Source organism: Diadema setosum, chromosome 4 (genome assembly GCF_964275005.1).
Source record: "Diadema setosum chromosome 4, eeDiaSeto1, whole genome shotgun sequence".
In the NCBI taxonomy this organism is placed as follows: domain Eukaryota; kingdom Metazoa; phylum Echinodermata; class Echinoidea; order Diadematoida; family Diadematidae; genus Diadema; species Diadema setosum.
The window spans coordinates 24,300,030-24,321,253 of record NC_092688.1 but is presented as its reverse complement, the minus strand read 5'-3'; the positions used below and the strand labels follow the sequence as shown (position 1 = coordinate 24,321,253).

General features: G+C 39.1%; 1 protein-coding gene across 1 annotated transcript in view; it reads right to left on the bottom strand.

Annotated features, from left to right (window-relative positions):
• LOC140227738 (uncharacterized) overlaps positions 1-18,402 on the bottom strand; it is a 37,910-nt gene extending 19,508 nt beyond the window's left edge. Inside the window, exons 1-2 of the mRNA XM_072308140.1 lie at positions 17,459-18,402; positions 16,173-16,903 (exon numbers count right to left, since the gene is read on the bottom strand). Coding sequence (XP_072164241.1) covers positions 16,173-16,903; positions 17,459-18,402 — 1,675 coding nt within the window. The remainder of the gene's footprint in view (positions 1-16,172; positions 16,904-17,458) is intronic.
• Positions 18,403-21,224: the final 2,822 nt, after the last annotated feature.

Here is a 21,224-nt window from a genome sequence, read left to right as displayed (position 1 = left end):
AAGGTGTCCCTCTTGCCACAGGCTTAACGGATCTATCATATTCTACATCTATCTACTCGGACAAAACAAGTGTAAAGCCCGAAGTGGATGAACATGGCTATCTCATTCTTGAAGAAAATTCAGGTACAATAACTCCAGACTAATACGAGGCAATAGAAGAACCGCAGTCTCTCCCCGAGTATTTAATACAGAGTAATGAAGAACAAGTATGGCGGATCTATCATATTCAACATCTATCTATTCAGGCAACCAAGCGAAAAAAAAAAAAAAAAACGAGATTGAGGAACATGGCAGAGCAAGTGCCAGTTTATTACTCAAGACCAATCCGATAGATTGATAGAAAAACTGCAGTCTCTCCCCAAGTACATGTATAGGAAGATTAACGCAAAGTATGTCACTCTTCCAACAAGCCTTAAATGATTCATCTATCTATTCACGCAAACCAAGCGAAAAGCCCGAGATGGATGAATGAACCTGGCTTTCAATCGTTCTGGAAGCAAAATGCCGGCAAAATAACTTCAGACCTATGTCAGACAATCCTAGAACCGCACTCATGCCCCATGTATGTATAATACCATACATACAGACATGGGAAAAGTTTCCATCTTGTGACGAGCCAAAGATTTATAATGTATACACCTATACCCATTCAAACCAAGCGAAAAGCCCGAGATTGATGAACATGGCTAATGTAACAGGAGCGTTGTCTTAACGGAGAATCCACTATAATGTTGTTGAATCTGCCGTGTAGTCTCTACAATAAAGTAATAGTTGTAACCGTGTAAGTGTTTAGTAAACAATTAATGGTCCCTCTATGCATTGAGACAGGACCTGAAATATCAAGGCCTCTTATAGGCCTCTTAAAGGTAGGGAATACCTTTTACAGACCTTCCAAAATGCAGCAAAACATTAAATATGAACCTCAGGGGCTTTGTTTAGGCCACTGCTGAGAAATTTGGAAGTCAACAGTTATCTACAATTTGAATAATGCACAAAACTCAACTGCTCAGTAGTTCTGTGTGTATGCCCCACTTAAGCCTTTTTGTTGCAGTCTTCTGTATTTTTTTTTAATCTATAAACACAAATATAAAAGTATAAGAGCTGATGTAATAACATATAGAGTGTGTGGCAAGAATGTACATAGAAATGTTTGTAAGCTTTGATGAACTTTCTTCACAAAATATACATGATGGACACACATGCAGTGCATGGGTCTGCAAAGGTAGCCTAGTAATGTACTGGAATTTACGGTGAGCCCCGAAAAAAAAAAATCAATTCAATAATTTAACGGTCAATAAAAATGTACTAAATGTTACCTTCCACTTTCAATACTTTATGGGGGTTTCTAAAATGATACTCTCTTCAACATACCACTGTATTTATACAACTCTTCATTTAAGGCATGCAAATGGGATTCCCTACCTTTAAATTATAGCATTACAAGTTCAACATGTTTCCATGAATCCATAGGTCACGATATTTCATCAATCGCGAATTATGCGAGATGATTATAAAAGAAACGATAGACGAATATATGAATGAGCTGAAAATAATGCGACGTGATTGTGCCTTTTTGTTGTGATACCACTAATTTCCATCAGTAGATAAAAGAAATTTGTCTGTTTTTAACAGTCCTGAAATGTCTCTTTTTAGTCATAATTGCTGACTGATAAATTCAAATCTAAAATTTGATTCGAAAGAAGTAATTCCTCTTATTTTGAATTCATATCTATTAGAAGACACTTATTATTTGTTTGTTAGAAATGCATTTTTGTATCAAACCTGTGATCTCTGTAGGGGAAGTTAATAATCTATAAAAAAAAGAGACAATATTGTCCTTTGTGACTGATTTTTTTCTTTTATCTCTATACTCTGACACATGGATATCCAAAACACAGGCATGGTGTCTCGTAGCATGATGATAACATGCATGCTGATATCATAAAGAGACCGATAGTTAATAAAGTATTTATGCAAAGAAACGCATTAGTTTAGCACATTTGCAATGTTGTCCTGCACAGAGTATACCAGACCACGTACTGTATTTCTTCTGAAATGGCATTGAACACATGTCACTTGATGTTAATTTGATTATTACGAACAGTCTGTTGTTGAATATCTTGAAAAAATATTGTTAATGTGAATAATACATATTTAGATTACCTATATTTTTTTCCTTTACAAGTTCATTTTATCTATTTTTCATGTAATTCTTTTCTAATTTTCATCTCTATCCACTTTCCTTTTGTGACCTGATTGTTATTTTTTTACAATAGTTATTCACTTTAGAAGTCAGTCATAAAGGTGATGTGTTCAAAAGCAACAAATGTTCCATTATAAAAAGATATTTCAATATATATGGAAAGTGATCCATTATATGCTTTTAAATCTTTTGAGGAAAAAAAAGCCTTCCTCGATTTTTTAATTAGAATAGTGTACAGTGTATAATATAATGATATTATCAACTTTTCATTTCAAATTAAGTCACTGTAAGTTAGATTCAAATAAGAATCGAATTTTCACATTGTCGGGGTTTCTTATTAAAAACTTGTATTAATGTTTATTTTATGGTACTTCGTATCTTCCCGCTCTTCCCTTGTTCCGTTTTCTATTACCATAATCGTCTTTGTTTGCCAGTTTATCCAATTGGGTGATTTCAAGTTCGGTGTTAGAGCTAGTGCCAGTGCTATCTCAGCACTAGCACCGGCAATAAAACCGATCTTGAAATCAGTCGGTGTTGGGAGGTTGACCTCTAAATTATAACCTATTTTCGGTTGCTGGTGCTGGACTTAGTCTAGAAGATCATTCGCTGAACCGAGCTTCGTCGTTTGTGTAAGCGATTTACGTGCTTTCTCGCCAATAACTAACACTAGCCTCCACGGGATTATCATCTCCGTCATTTCAAGTTCGGTGCTGGTGTTAGCATTACTGTGCCGAGACCCATATTCACGTCCATAAGTAGATGCACGTTTTACGTGCATAGTCTATGCTAATGCAGTGTTCGAACATTCTAGACACGGCTTTTAAATTTGAGCCTTTGAGAAAAATTAGAATAGTTGCATTTTGGAGAATCGATGGAAGTTTCGGCATTTTGATTCGTCTTCATCATTATGTGTCTATAACTAATTAGTTTGGCTACATCATTCAATATTTGACTGTAATCACGCGCAATCACTTCTTCTTTTCGCGGTGCTGTCATTCCAACACCCAGTGCTGGAGATCGATAATTTTGATCGGTATCTCCTCGTTAATCTGACCGTCGGTGTTGGAGATCGATTTAAGATTGTTATTTTGGGGCCACCAAAAGCACCGGCACTAGCCCTAGTACCGAACTTAAAATCACCCATTGTAATGGTTTGGTACCATGTTTGAATAAAGAGAAAATTTGTATGTACTACTCTATGTTTATGCAGTTACTTCTTCGAACCAAATAAAAAAAAAACAAGATTAAAAGAAACGTCAATGATTTTTCGTTTCCTCCTATGACGTTTTTCCTCTTTTAACATTTCTACTCAAAATAGAAAAAAAAAATCAAAGACTTAGATTGAAGCGCGTTACAAGCACATATTGTTTACACATACACTGTATATGTATCGTCGGGCAAGTGAATAGTATGAACACATCTTCGTACATTGACGTGTGAAACCAAATTACATGTAAGAACGTGCGTGTGTGGTTCATTGATTAAGGAAACCAAACAAACACAAACATTAGCAAATATCGATTGCGGGGAAAGTGTGTCAGTACGGCCACAAATCTTGTGTTTCAAGTGCATTCCCATGATTGCAACAAATGTCAGTGTTCTCAAGTAAATAACTTTAATATACAAAGTAAGTGCTCTAAATGGTCTGTATCAAATACATAATCGTGAACTCTTTTCTTCAATGTCAGTACATGACTATGAATAAATAGTTTTCCTTTGTTATCTTCGAAGAACGAGGAAGATGGAGACAAAACAATGACTCCTTCTACAGCAATAAGTGTAAGCACACACACACACATATAATATGTGACCCTGCACCTCAAAACAAACAAAAAGTCGTCAGACATGAATTTTTAGTTAAGACCATATTCTAAAAGAGCAGACTTTAAGCTTTAAAATGATGTATAACTCAAATCAAATGGACTCTCCTAACCTATCTAAATATTGGAAAAAAGCACAAACTCAGGAAAAGTGTGAACTGAGAAAAGAGGCTCTGAAGTACAGTGTCTACTCAAGCGCTTTATCCTTACCAAAACGTGCTGGCTGTGCGATGAATGGGACAAAAAACAGGAAGTAAACCACCAGAGTAACAACAATCACGGGATTATCAGATTATACTGAAATTAAGCATGCCTCATTAACACAATCTGTCCATAATTATTGCCAACTTTCAAAGCAGTAGCACTATCCTGTCAAAAGTTATTAGAGTTAACAGTGAAGAGTGTGGACAAGGTTTTTCCAGAAATGAAAAAGGGATTCTAAAGACACACCTAATTACACTATTCTTAAAAAAAAAAAAAATGTTCGAGATAAACTGCTAAAAAATCACTTTCCCTCTCGTTTTATGATACCAAATTTTAGCATAATGTAAAAGAAGACCTGCTTTTTCAGAAAATATGCAAAGGTCAAGATCAGCTAGGTTGACCCATTTCACTTATTTTCAGTCCTCACATAAAATCAGTGTGTGCGACATTATGTTCGTTTTGCGGTCACCTATGTTTAATGTTGGAAAGAAGCAAACACTCTGGAAAAGTGTGTATTTAGAAAAGTGGCTCTAAAGTCATGAAAGTAAAGGGGTCTATTCAAGCCCTTAAAGGGGAAATCCAAGAGAGGAGGGTGTGGTTATTATCATATGTGACCCTGCATCATAAAACAAACAAAAAGTCGCCAGACATTAAATTTTAGTTGAGAGCATATTCTGAAAAAGCAGATTTTAAGCTTTGAAATGATGTATAACTCAAATCAAAATATGGACTTCCCTAACCTATCTAAATATTGGAACGAAAGCACACACTCAGAAAAAGTGGTAACTGAGAAAAGGGGCTCTGAAGTAGGCCTATGACAGTGTCTTTTCAAGCGCTTAATCTTTACCAAGCCGTGCTGGCTGTGCTATGAATGAGACAAAAAGAGGGTGTAAACCACTGGAGTAACAACAATGAAGGGATTATTAGATCAAACTGAAAGTGGGCATGCCTTATCAACACATTTTGTCCTCAATTAATGCCAACTGCCATTGCATTAGCATAATCCTTTCAAAATTATAGGAGTTGAAAATGGAGAGTGTGTACAAGGTTTTTAAGAAATGAAAAAAGGACTTTAAAGACACACTTAATCACAACATTCTGCCAAAAAATGTTTGAGATAAACTGCTAGAAAATACACTTTCCTGCCCGTTTTATGATCCCAAATTTAAGCATAATGGAGAAGACTAAGTCATGCTCTTATAGAAAATATGAAAAAGTCCAGATTGGCTCGGTTGACCCATCTCAACTGTTTTCAGCCCTCACACAAAATCAGTGTGTGCGACTTTTTGTTCGTTTTGAGATGCACGGTCACATTATAATACTTGTGGAACTAATGGCCAAGCAGGTGGGAATGGTGAAGCAGGAGTACAAAAAGGGGCCTTCTACCCATGGGCTTAAGCCCTCTGCGGTGAACTATACTGCAACAAATTTAATCGTGATCAACACATTTTGAGTTGACATGTAACAAACATCCGAGTAAAATACAACAACAACAACAACAACAACAAAAACTAAAAAACCACCGCCTTTGAGTTTTATACACGATTTTAACGGCGGAAGACTGGTATGTGCAATAAAGCTACATTAAGTTTCAATTTTCATGCCAATCTTGGATCATTGTCCAACATCCACAAAAACAACTGGGCATATGATTAAAGTAAAGCAAGGTGGGGAGGGGGGGGGGGCTTTCGAGCCTGGTATTTAACCCCTCGTTGGGGGGACTCTATCAAGCTCACTGATGGGCCACACATTTTGTGTATTCATCATGACATGATAAATGACATGATAAATTGCAGTTTTGTTGTGTCAATTTATCAATATGCACCAAATACTTTACACGTAGTTATTAAAAAGGGAGATTTCAATGTTCGCCATTTTGTTTCTGTACGGCAAGCTTCTTGACAATGGCAAAGCTGGTAAACACAGGAGTAGATAAATGATCGGAGAGAAGAAAAAGTACGTACTCTAGCTGTTTACATCATCTGCGTGTATATATATATATATATATATATATATATATATATATATATATATATTTATATATATATATGGGTCAGAATTGTGAACGATGTACAATTGAGCCAAAACAATGCAAAATTTAAAAAATAGGAAGTTCTCCAAATCATTTATCTTACCTTAAAGAGTATAATTCAAGCTTTAATATGAACCCAATTATACTAGGATTTTCTCAGAGGAAGAAGTTTTTATTCACCGCGGAAGTTTACCATGTCCAGAGCAGCGAACGTCTGTGAGGAATAGTACTGCACATACATTTGAATACCATTTAACATAGCTTGCCACGATCTGATTCAATTCAAAATCGCAACGAAATATCTAAAGGGACATGTGTATGTGTTAGCAGAGTATCAAGCTTGTACTCTTTGCCTGTACGTGATGGTAGACATCTGATGATTTAACCAAATGTGTCATTTCTGTTGAAATATTACTCTTCCGCTAAAACACTTTCTCCAATTTACGCGCATTTTACAGAAACTCAATATTCGACCCCTTATTTAAGTATCCCATACTTTAATCCTTACTCCCGAATAATAAGATACTTTTTAAAGATTTATCTGATCTAGGCAGTCTCTATAACCCAACAAATATAGCAAAGTTTTCATCACGGAGGTTCGCATAATTATAGCTCACGGACGTTCGGGACAAACAAGATATTGAACAATGCAGCTCTCTAGAGTTGGAAACACATTCTATTCACAACAAACAGCGATTTCATGTCCAGAACAAACTCCTCTGCAAAATCCTTAATGAATATTACCAATTAATAGTTATAAAAGCTTGTTTATCTTTCCATTCTGAGGAATCAAAGAAAATACCTTTTCCATGTCTCGTAAATGAATGTGCAAACGTACGTGTAATCTCAGTGACGTAGTCCATCCTTGAGAACGAACAATATAGCTTATCAAAATTTCGTAAACACGATGTAAAGATTCAGGTCCTAAATTTGTTATCTAAAGTCTACAGTGCAAGATTTACTTATAACGAACATTATGGCAGCTAAATATGACAAAGAATGGACATAAAAAAACAAAAGAAATGTGCTACGTTTTCGAAATACGAAGTTTATGTTATATTATGTTATATTATGTTATGCATTCTTTACATTTATGAAGTTTATTCATATTTGAGTTGCACAAATAGAATTTAAACCAAGTTCAAAATTTAATATATCTTTTATCCCTGTAAAGCACATATTACGAATTTTTTTCACAACTTGTACGTAAATCACTTTCAGTTTTCCCCAGTCATGCCAGTGTACAATGTAAGACAGTCTAATATGTGATAACCTTGCTGTCATAATACAATGACTTAGCAGGGATCGTCACAGAAAACAATACTGTCCATAATCATTTATAGCAATCTGTAACTATCCGTAACCATCCGAAAATATCCGCAACTCTCCGCAAGTGTTCAGAACTATTATGTGCCAATTCGTAAGAATATCCGCAAGTGGACGCAAGTATCCGCATTTGGTCGTATCTCTCCGTATCGCCCGCATATTTTTTCCCGTGTGTTTTGTAAAAATGCTCTGGTGACAGCAAGAGATCCCCGGGTGTCCGCAGAAAAAAAAAAAAGACTTATTTGGACGTAACGCCGGACGCAGAGCATTATGTGACTGGGGCCTTAAGCCCCAGTCACATAATGCTCTGCGTCCGAAGCCCCAGTCACATAATGCTCTGCGTCCGGCGTTACGTCCAGAAAAGTCATTTTTTCTGCGGACTCCCGCGGATCCTTTGCCGTCACTAGAAAATTTATTCAAAACATATACCGGAAAAAATGCGGGCGATACGGACAAATACGACCAGATGCGAATACTTGCGTCCACTTGCGGATATTCTTACGAATTGGCACATAATAGTTCTGCACACTTGCGGAGAGTTGCGGATATTTTCGGATGGTTACGGATAGTTACAGATTGCTATAAATAATTATGGACAGTATTGTTTTCTGTGACGATCCCTGCTAAATGATTGTATTATGACAGCAAGGTTATCACATATTAGACTGTCTTACATTGTACACTGGCATGACTGGGGAAAACTGAAAGTGAATTACGTACAAGTTGTGAAAAAAAAATTCTTAATATGTGCTTTACAGGGATAAAAGATATATTAAATTTTGAACTTGGTTTAAATTTTATTTGTGCAACTCAAATATGAATAAACTTCATAAATGTAAAGAAAGCATAACATAATTATACCACAAATATAATACAATATAGATCGATAAGTTAAACATTAGAATAAGAAAATTATTACTCACAGTCATGGAATAGACAAACTGTGGTTACGTTGTCGTTGTGCAGCGATATTCATGACCTATTGGGTTATGTTAAGGAAATTTTTATAACAAAACAATGATTATTAAATTTCCAGAGAAAAATAGACATAAAAACTTTCAAACACCCCTCCCACACCCAAGTACAATACATATACCCAAAAAAAAAAAAATGTAATACACATTCCATGGAGCGTAAAGTGGGTAAGACTATAGAGAAATACTAAATTCGTTCTCAGTTTTCAAGTTGATTTATTTTACTTCAAACAAACAAAATAATTAGAAATACAATGAAACACTTGCTACACAGATGTTAAGAAATCTGTACCACAATGCGATGAACAGAATAACATTGTAAAAAAAGATACAGGTAAATTATCAGCAGAGATACAAATATCTACTGTTACGTCACTGTGGTGAATACATAAACAATATTGCTGGAAATGGATGGGACTGCTAAAAAGCAGGGCTTGTAGAATGCAGTCCCCTCATACAGAAAAAAAAAAATATATATATAATTGCAAAATACAACAACAACAATTTCCCTAAACGGTAGTAAAAAAAAAAAGACAGCCAGAGTAATACACACATATATGCACACATACCAACGCACATTAACAAACACAAAGCGGCTCTCTCATGAGGAAAGATTGATGAGAGGATAGAAAGATAGTAAGGAAGGTAGGAAGTCCGAGGTGGAAAGGGGGGGGGGGAGAGGAGAGGGAAACGGTGGGTCATAACCAGGGCACTGGAGGCACAGAATCACGGGCTAGCTGATAAACAAAGAGTAGTGAGGTTACCGACGCAACAACGATTTTGGAAATCAAAAGTTGAAAAAAAGAATAACTTTGCTGCATACGAAGTTTTTAAATAATTCTTTAACTTTAAAGAAAATGTATTAAAACTTAAAACTTCTTTTATATCATTGTCAAGATTTAACTTCGTTTAGAATACCTACATTCCTTGAAATAACACGACATACAGAATCAATATGCAAACCTCAGGTAAGTTCATTATTATCCAGAATAAACCTAGAAATTTGATAGAAGAGACTTCTTCTACGACCGTGTCTTCCAGGAATACATTTCTCGGTAAATTTTCCAGGGAATTACTGAACAGCATGCATTTTTTTTTGCATTTTTTTTTGCAAATTTATTGACAGTTTGTTCGCTCTTATCCAATGAAGTAACTTCGTTAATTCACCGTTTAAAGTATCAATAATCGATCAGAATCAGAATCAGATAAAACACATTATCATCCGCAAGTAATAAGAAAGAGAGGATGTTTAAAGAATTTGCAATATTATTGACGTAGAGAATTTTGACATATCATTGACATAGAGAAATTTGACATATCATTGACATAGAGAATTGTATATAGTTATTGCTGTCACACACCTTTCCCGGCCAGAAAGTGAATGAAATGCTGTCACCCCATCCCCTACCCAAAATATTGCCTTTTCGAAAAAGAATATACATTCAAAGAGTGCAAGAAAAAAAGTTCAGCACCAAGGGTCAACTGATGTCATGAGTATATCGGTGCCACCTAAAATGACCATTTTGTGGGAAATATGTCATAATTTGACCATGCGGTTCTGCCTCTCCACTTCTCCGACTGTGTTGTAGCATTCCTTCAGGTAAATGCGCTGCAGCTTCGCAACACGAGTTGTGTGGCTTCCCACGAGTCTCTGTGTTCCCATGCGAGTGGAAAACGGAAAACGTCGAAGGACGTAATCGTCAGCAGCATCCGTAACTGTCCGCAAATATCCGTCAGCAGACCAAGTGTTGAGATACGTTAACTTGCGGTTACTTTCGGATACTTACGGTGGACGTAAACGAACGCAAACGGACGGGATGTAAAATTTCTTGCGGATGGTCTGCGTCCAGGCTACGGATAGTTACGTTCAGATACGGATAATTACGTTTGGTTACGGTTACTTGCGTAAGTCTACATCCGTAGAATCGCTCTGCGAAATTTTGAACATTTCAAAATTTCGCAGGCTTGGCGCCGTCATTTTGCGTTTCTTTACGGATGAGTTACGGACAGTTTCGTCTACATACGTCCCTGCGGATGCCTGCGTCCACGCTGCGTCCCCCTGCGTTCACTCATCCGCATCTATCCGCGGCGGACGTAACCCATCGCAAAGCACTGTGTGACTGGGGCATTACGTAGACACACGAACGCTCACACACAACACACATACGTAGGGCCTACGTAGCCCACGAACACCAAACCCCTCAGATACTCATGCAGGCACAAAACTGCGCCCACAAACACGCACCATCACATACCCTTTGATATACACATACGCCACTATCTAATACACACGTAGGCATACAGGCACACGAATACACACAGACAAACAAACCACTACCACTATACAACCACCGTACATGCACAATTTCTACATATTGTATTATTATACTCCAAACACACACACACACACACACACACACAACAATACGGAAACCCATACACAAGTCACTTATTGTACGCACCTACAAATCATACACATCACATATCATGCAGCTCACAACAAATACACACACACACACACACACACACACACACACACACACACACCTACATACGCATAACTTACCAGTCATACCCATCCCACCAAGCTTAACACCGGAGGAACCACCCCGAGCCCGGGGCGACAATCCTTGACGGGGCGACAGTCCGTGTCGCAACACATTTTTTGCCATCATGGATTGTCGCCTTCGAGGTCAAAAACTGGGAACTGCACAAGCGTCACGGATTGTCGCCAGACGACAATCCGTGACGGGGGCGACAATCCGTGTCGCAACAACGGACCTAATAAATAGTGAACCTTGATATTTAATTATCGGATTAACAAACCTTCGGAATAAGAACATTTTTAATAAGAAACCTCCTGAATTACGTGTGAACCTTTTTTATTCATTTTCGAAATAACAATCCTTTGGACATTCGGAGTAACGAATCTTTGGAAGAGCGAACGTATCAAAGTGCGACCTTAAACCTATTACTAAATTAATCATCACTTTTTTAACATGTGTTCGCAAAGTAAGCACAAGAGCACGAACAACTTGACAATCTCTATGTCTCTTAAAAGTAAAATAAATAAACACCATCTGAAACAGCGCAAATCAACATTGCTTTTCATTGATGAGTATTAAAAAAATCATGTCATGAGAAAGGGAGGATTTGCGTGCTTTCATCAGACAATAATAAATACTACATTATTATTGTTCGCTTATGACGGCATTTTGATGAATAAAAAATAAACAGACAAAAAAAAAAAAAAGCTCCTCCAGAGGAATTCGGTGTAACGGGAGTGCACTGGCAATTCCTTTCACTGTGTGTTGGAGCTCGATCCCTTCTCTGTTTCTTCTCCTTTTCATTCAACTGCTTCCACGTCCTTTTGAAATTTTTACGTTTCTTCTTGACACATGCCCATTACAGACTTCTTCCGTCTTTTCATCCTTGTTGTTTCAGTATATTCTGAATGTGACTTTTCGAATTTGTTTTGTTTTGTTTTTTTTATTTGTTTGGTCGCAGCATGCACAGGCTACTTAGGGAATGAGAGAAAAAACGTTGTGAAGAGAAAAATAAGAATGTATTAAGGCATACAATATTGTGACAATTACAGCGAACGTCCGTGATGGAGACCAAAACTAAATGTGTTCTGTTTGAGATGGCAGCTACCTTACTCAAAAGATATACACGGAGAGCATCTATCACTAAAAATTGGCACTGTTCCTCTATCTCCTACTATGTAATCCATGGACTTATTCTACCAACGAACATCCGTGAGCAAAACGTTTTCCTTTGTTATTACAGGTAAATTGAATGCTGAACGTTATTCTCTTTTGGGTATGAGAGACTGAGTGATTTGGTAATATTTTCAGGTAACATTAATGTAATGTACAATGATATATTTGTAATTATCAGAAATTTCCTTTCTCGGACCGAACGTTGGAGTAAAACTTTCAGAACCTATAAAGATGAAAATTGTCTGCAAAACCTCATCAGAAAGAAATTTAAATACAGAGAAATTACAGATTACGCAAAATTCCATTTTCCTAAAACGTGGTTTTCAGTGTTTAGCTGTTTGTATATACTTAGAGAGAAAACAAGCGTAAAATTGCAAGTAAATTTTGAGCTGTTTGTTCATCATGATCACATAGATACCGCCTAAAAATTCTGAAACTACTGCTCTAAGCTCATTGTTTACTTTGTAAAACTGTATTTGTCGCTATTGGAGCTAAAAGTTTTAAAGAAAAAAGGACACTTTCGAGACAATTTATCCCTATCGGTTGGATTGCATACGACGTTTGCTAAGATCGTCACGGACGTTCGTTCTACTACTAGGGTCATGTTCCAGGACGGGTAACTAATCGACAGAGAATACGTAGCCCTTCTAACTCTTTCAAAAATTTGTAAAGGTATTGTCAATGCAAATTATGAGAAAGTTGACACCCTTTCAACATACATATTGCTCACAGAGGGATTAGGAGGTGAATTTTCGGAGAAAATATTAATTATTTGCTTGGTTTTCGGTGTATCGTATGCTTTAAAAACTGCAGACAAGCCCTAGTCCGCTTCTAACATGACATGCAGCTCCTCGGCTAAAGAGCCAAAGGTAAATGTACCTTCCCCATCAAAGCAAGATGGTGCCCCACTCGATGAAGTTTCGTCTAAAAATGTAATATCTGCTCTCATTTGACAAGGGATGGACAGAAACTCTAAACATACATACTATCGTGTGCCTGGATCTTAGTTGATTACGACTCAGAACAATATCGCCTATAACGTTTAATAGGCTTCAATCTTTATTAGTAAATAGTGGACGCACGTCCGTGACGAAAACTGAGTATAATCTTGCATAAAAGAATGTTACGCCCCATGTACAGCCAGCAGACTTACAATTTATGCAGGATATGTACATTAGGTGGAATACCGAATTTTCGTATACATTACAGTTGGGACAACAAAGTAGAATTTGCAGCAGCAATAGAAATAAAAGCATCAAGGACGTTCGTCTGTTTAGGACTTTGATATTTCAATTGTTCTCTGTAATTTTATACGTGCTCATAAAGTTCTAATAATTTTGTGGTACAAACCCATGATATGTCAGATCCAGAATACGGTCAGATATTAGATGCAATGTACCATAAAAAAAGGCACATCATTGGTTTGAAAAACAAAAAAAATTATTGTGAAAATAACGTTTTTTCCGTATTTTTACGCTTTAAGTCCTTGTCAATGCAAAATATCAGTCAAAAGTCAACCAAATCATACATTTCCTGAAAGGAAATTTACCAGGCTTTGAGATGACTCCAAGAATCTGGTTTCTTAGATCATCCTGGTGTGTTCTAAGGGAAATCGTGTCAAAAGGTGCGAAAATTGGCAATTGTACATCGTTCTAAATTCTCACCCATATATGTATATATATATATATATATATATATATATATATATATATATATATATATGTGGGTCAGAATTTTGAACGATGTACAATTGAGCCAAAACAAGGCAAAATCTAAAAAGTAGTGTCACGACTCAACCCAATCACCACATCATGACAATCAAATGTTCCGCTCCATTCCTGGCAGATCGCACCCAAACCATCACAACAACGTTGCAAAAGACCACGATTGGGAAGCCATGTCTTGATCTGAGAGCGATAACTTGCTGCGGACCTCTTTATTGGTATTAGCCTTGTTCAAGGCGCATCACATCTCCCCCCTTAAGACGGGAAGTTATGGAAGAACTTTCCAGTCAAACTGCAAACAGTCGTTACAAACATGTTCCGAAACACAATACATAAAAATGCACAGTTGTGTGTTCATACACTAAAGTGGATTCTTCACATAAACAAGCTCAAACTTAATGAGCCTTATCAAAACCTTTCTTGAGCGTAGGCTAAGTCTAAATATAGATCCACTACCTGCTCGGAACAAGCATGTGCGTATACGCGCAAAACTTTACAACCACAACATTCCTTGTTTTCTTTTCTTCTTTTTTTTTTTTTTCTGCTTGGTCATAAATCATGAAACATGTATTCTCTTTAGCTTTCCTGAAATGCTTATGAGTATCAAATGGCCAAACATTTCAACACCTAGTCGAAATCTAAGAAATGCTGCTGGTTCAGAACAAAATACACTGTAATTGTATCATGAAACAATATACCATAAGTATGGACATATCAAACTTCTCTCTTAGCTTGATGTGCATATGCTTGAGAAAAACCGCTACACATATCACTGATTAACCTGCATACACTGACAATCATGCAGGTTGAATACTGAACTTTATACGGTTTTGTTGTTGTATTATGTCACCAATAACAGAAGTAATCTTCCATTCACTATACTTAGTAACCATTTTTACATGGTGAGCTTGTAGCAATCTGACCTTTGATGAAAACTGACATAACAACGCGTTCAGCTCAACTGTTTGGTCTGACAAACATCTCTACATTTCTAATTTCTTGACACTTCTGTTCAAATACTGTAAAGCTTTGTTCCTCAAGACAATAAATGCATGTACAGTGACTAGCGTATAGCAAAACAATGCAATTATGAACACCTGTTATACTCTCTCTGTTTCTGAAACAAGATATCACATGAATATAACCTGGTTATGTCTGTACACCTGTATGGTCTCATGAACCTTACACATTCACAACATTATGAATATCATAGTGTCATAATTTCACTCAGTCGATATCTATGCTATGGAAAATGTGTATAATTGGTAAATTCTGTGATGCCACAAATATTTCAACTCTTACAAATTAAGCATTTAAAGAGAAGCAACAACAGCTTTTGTGTGTTTGTGTGTGCTTTCTACAAACAGCAATGCAACTTAATTTGCAATTCCAATTAATACAATGTCTACATTATACACTGTATCAAAATATGCTATATAACTGAAAACCCCTTTTTTTCAGCACATAAAGCATAAAACATAGCAAAACTCATGCTATATCACTGGAAATGATTTTGCCCTGTTTTGGTGCAAAAATCACGACAATTTGGAAAACATGCTGTCTTTTTCCCTGCAGACAAGAACAAAACGAATAAATTAAAGTAGTGTACACAATGTTTGTGTCATCATTTCAAAGCAATCAATAACACTCTTTTTTTTCAACATGAGAAATATAATTTTCTTACAAATGCATGGAAACACATTTCTTTTGTCTCGTATTGTTCATGCTTCCAAGTCATTACCAGACTTATTATCTGTGGATAATAAGCACATTTGGTGTCCTTTTGTCCTATCCATGGAAATACGCGTACTTCTATCTTATCCACGGGACAAAGCGTCTGCAATGACATTGTCTTTTCCACGTACGTGCTGTATCACGAGGTTGTACTCCTGTAGCACTAGCGCCCATCTGGTTAGGCGTCCATTTTTGTTCCTCATTCGCGACAGGAACACAAGCGGATTGTGGTCTGTGTACACCAGCACTGGATACTTTGTAGTGTTCAGGTACACGTCAAAATGACGAAGAGCCATGACGAGCGCTAACGTCTCCTTCTCGACAGTGGAGTACCGTCGCTGATGTTTGTTGAATTTTCTGGACATGTACGCGACGGGATGGTCAACTCCGTTGTCGTCCTTCTGCATCAGGGCTCCTCCTCCTCCTGTGTCACTCGCGTCCACCATAAGAATGAACTGCTTGTCGAAGTTCGGCGCTGCAAGAACCGGAGAACTCGCTAGCATTGCCTTCAGCCGGTTGAAAGCAACTTGACAGTCATCTGACCACTCGAACTGCGAATCTTTCCGCAACATATTGGTGAGCGGTGTTGCAGCATCAGCGAAATTATGGCAGAACTTCCGATAATAGCCAGTCATGCCCAGAAATCGTCTCAGCTCTCGCTTACTCTGTGGGCGGGGAAAGTTCAGGATCGTCTCCACCTTTGCTTCAACAGGCTTGACGGAACCATGTCCCACAATGTGACCCAGGAACACGACTTTTGCTCGGGCGAACTCACATTTCCTCAAGTTCACCGTAAGGTTGGCACTGGTCAAGCGGTCAAACAGTGCTCTGACTCTCAGAAGGTGGTCCTCCCATGTATGGCTGTACACTATGATGTCGTCGAGATACGCCTCGCATCCCACCAAGCCAGACGTGACGGTGTTGATGAGTCTCTGGAATGTAGCGGGCGCGTTCTTCATCCCGAACGGCATCACTTTGTATTGGAAGAATCCGTCAGGAGTCACGAATGCAGACAGTTCTTTCGCTCTTTCACTGAGGGGAACCTGCCAGTACCCCTTCAACAGGTCAAACTTACTGACGTATTTGGCATTCCCTACGCGATCAATACAATCATCGATGCGGGGCAAAGGGTACGAGTCTGACTTTGTTTTCGAATTGAGCAACCTGTAATCCGTACAGAAACGCAAAGAACCATCCTGCTTTGGAACCAACACACAGGGAGAACTCCATCCACTCTTACTGGGCTCAATAAGGTCATGTTCAAGCATGTATTGAACTTCCTTCCTCAGAACATCCATTTTCAATGGATTCACACGATATGGGTGTTGCTTGACAGGGGAGGAGTCCCCCACATCAACATCATGCACCACCACACTAGTACGACCTGGTACATCACTGAAAAGGTGTTCATACTCATGGACTACATCCATCACCTGAGCTCTCTCTACTCCTGGAAGATGAGATAATGTGTCAGATAGATTTGCTAACACCTCAGAATTCTTCAACATCAACTGCGGAATTTCCACATCATCACTCTCACTGTCTTCACCATCCACTTCATAACCGATTCCAACCGTAGCAACAGGCTTTTCATTAGCCTCTTCTACATTTTCAACATACTCCTTTAGCATGTTGACATGACAGAGTCTTCTCCTCTTCCTCCTATCAGGTGTCAGGATGATGTAATTGACATCACTCACTCTTTTCTCAACCACATACGGCCCTGCATATCTAGCCTTCAAGGCATCTCCTTGAAGAGGGAGCAACACAAGAACCTTAGAACCAGGCTCAAAATGCCTTTCTTTCACCTTCCGATCAAACAGTCTCTTCATGTTAGACTGAGCTGCCTTCAGATGACCTGCAGCTAATTCACGAGTACAAGAAAGTCTATCCTTGAACTGACACACATAGTCCAATAGGTTGGACTCTGGCTCAACCAAGATCTTTTCTTGCAAGATCTTCAAGGGACCACGAACTGAGTGCCCAAAGACCAGCTCGAAAGGACTGAATCCAAGAGATTCCTGGACCGATTCTCGAACTGCAAACAAGAGGAGAGGAATACCCTCATCCCACTCTTTCTCATGCTCACTGCAGTACACACGCATCATATTCTTCAAGGTTTGGTGAAAGCGTTCAAGAGCTCCCTGGCTCTGTGGATGGTAAGCACTTGAGTTCCTACATTCTACACCTAACTCACTCATCACCTGTTGGAAGATTTTGGATGTGAAATTAGACCCTTGGTCTGACTGAACACACTTTGGAAGTCCTACCATTGTGAAGAACTTCACAAGAGCTTTACTGACATTCTTGGCAGTAATTGTCCGTAATGGAATTGCCTCGGGGAAGCGGGTAGATGCACACATCATCGTCAGCAAATACTGATTACCCGACTTTGTCCTTGGAAGAGGACTGACACAATCCACAATGACCCGACTAAACGGTTCTTCGAAGGCCGGAATTGGCCTTAAAGGGGCAGGGGGAATCTTCTGGTTTGGCTTGCCAACTACCTGACACACATGGCAAGACCGACAAAACTCTGCGACGTCATGTCGCAAACCTGGCCAGAAGAAATATCGAAGCACCTTCTCTTGGGTTTTGTTGATCCCCAAATGACCTGCCAATGGTGCTTCATGGGCAAGAGATATGATCTCCTTCCGGTACATCTTTGGTACCACTACTTGATGAATATCTCGAAAATCCTCATCACTTGTGGCATCAGGAGGGCGCCACCTCCTCATCAAGATACCATCCCTCTTGTAAAACTTCACAGTTTCATTCACTTCCTCATCCTCAGGTACAAGTGACTGTGCAAGACGCACTATTTCAGGGTCTTTGCCCTGCAATTCAACCAGACTCTGACGAGAAATCTCTGACATTTGACCATGGTCCATATGTGCATCATCACTGCTGTTAGACTCTTCAAGTCTAGAGAAGAAAGTATCAGCCAAGATATCCTCTTGCTCCTCTTTCTCCAGTTCACGAGCCATTGACCTGGTAACAGCACATGAGGGAAACACATCAGGCATATCCTGAACCAATTTCTCTGTGGCTTCGTCAACCACGGGTGTCTTACTTGGGAGAAAGTGAGGCAAAACCTTCTCTCCAGCGATATCATTGCCGAGCAATAAGGTGACACCTTCGACTGGCAATGTAGGCAAAATACCTACTACAACTGAGCCACTGACAAGATCGCTCTTCAATTCGATATTATGAAGAGGCACTCGGACACTCCCACCTTCAACTCCCCTCACAAACACTTCCGAATTCACAGAAGATTCAACCGAAAATGGCAATGTCTTTGCACACAGGAGACTCTGTGATGCTCCTGTATCCCTCAAAATGTGAACCTGAACCTGCTCACTATCAGGCGTCAAACTAACATACCCTGAAGATATGAAAGGTCTGTAATTCTCTGCCACCCGTTCAAACGATGGCAGATGCTCTGTGCGAGTGATAGCAAAAGCATCTGGCAATGCTTTGGGGTTGCTAATCCCCTCTTTTTCTCGCTTCTTCTTCAACTTCCAGCAAGCTGACATCACATGTCCATCCTTCTTGCAATAGAAGCAAGCCTTGTTTGACTTTTGATCAAGATCGGGCTTGGGAATGCTTGGAGCAACAGCTCCTTTTCTTGGCACACCCTGGCCTCCTTTCTTGCTTGAAGAAAGTTTGAAAGTACCCTTGTGGGTAAGCACATACTCATCAAGGAGGACAGCAGCTCTCCTGGCACCATTCACTTCCCTTTCCTCCAGGTACTGCCGCTGATCTGGCTGAACACACCTCTTCACCTCCTCTAACAACACCAACTCTTTCAGTTTGTGGAAATCATCAACACCAGACGACCTTAACCAGTGTTCAAAATGGGTCTGCTTGTGTTGCACAAAATCAACGAATGTCTGATCATCCCTTCTCCTATAATTCCGAAACAGTTGCCTGTGGGCTTCCGGCACCAACTCGTACGCCCTTAACACGGAACTCTTCAAATTCTCATAGTCAGAACACTCTTGGATAGTGAGAGACGCATAGACCTCTTGGGCCTTCCCTACCAGCGAGCTCTGTATCAATGTCGGCCACACTTCCTTGGGCCATTCCAAACTCACAGCCACTTTTTCAAAGTGCTGGAAAAACTCTTCTACCCGGTCTTCACGAAATTTCGGCACCAATTGAGATTGCCTTAATGCATCAAATTTTGATGACTTTGCTGAACTGCCGGAAGAAGGTTCATTCGATTTTGCATCGATTGACTTGATTTCGAGTTCTATTTTCTTTGCCTCGACTTCCAGCTGCTTCATCCGAAGCTGGATCTCAATTTTCTTCAATTCACTTTCTGCAGGGGTTACCAAAGGTGTGATAATTTCACCATCATCTGTCCCTGCTTCATCCTCTGACAAAGAGGCAGGCCAAATACCAGTATTGGTAAAAAACTCCGAAATTGTGTCCTTGATCTCTGCTTTTCGATCCGATGTTTTGATCGGGATTTCTAAAATTCGAGCAACTTCCACCAGTTCTGCCTTCCTCAGGTTATTAAAACCTTCCTGAGTGGGTTCATCAACAAAGCTCTGCACGACATCAGCCATTGTGGGAATATCAAAATCAAAACTTGCAAGAAGTCACAAATCCTCACAAAACTACAAAGCCTTAACAAAAGAAATGCACTGCATATGAGTACACATGTATGCATGAACCCAGTCACACGCGCAGAACAGGCAAAAATTTTCTACGATAAGCAGAAAACATCAAAATCCCTAAGCCTTCGAATCAGGCATACAATCAGAACACCACGGCATCACATTAGCATGTGATCTAAGGACATAGAATGAGTATACACACTCACTACAAACGACCACATAGCACGATTGTGCAAACTAAGGAAAATATATCAAAGCCTTTAACCGAGGCTAATCTTCCAGAAAATTCGGCGTGACCCGTAGCCAATGTGTACGCAAGCCCCCACACATACACATCCAGCATACGCACACTCACAAACTGCACTAGCCCTACACACGACGCGCTAGACCGACCGTCTGCGACTACAAAACACGTGCGAGCCCAATGCGCAATACCCACGCTATGCACTATATACGCACACAACTGAATCGGTCTACACAAGACCTTCATGCAAAAACGACAAACGTTCCAAACGTGAGAATCCTCACCAAAATCTGCACTAGGCCTTCACACAAAATGTAGTCTGAAAACTACAAACACAGTCAATGACCGCCAAAGCCTACGCAACATAAATGTTATACACAACGTGCACAACCAAACTTGAGAATCCTCACCAAAATCTGCACTAGGCCTTCACACAAAATGTAGCCTAAAAACTACAAACACAGTCAATGACTGCCAAAGCCTACGCAGCATAAAAATGTTATACACAATAATGTGCACAACCAAACGTGAAAATCTTCACCAAAACGCATGTGGCCTGTCAAAACCAACATGCAAACAATGCAGGCCCAATACATAAGCCTGTCATCGACGCTAT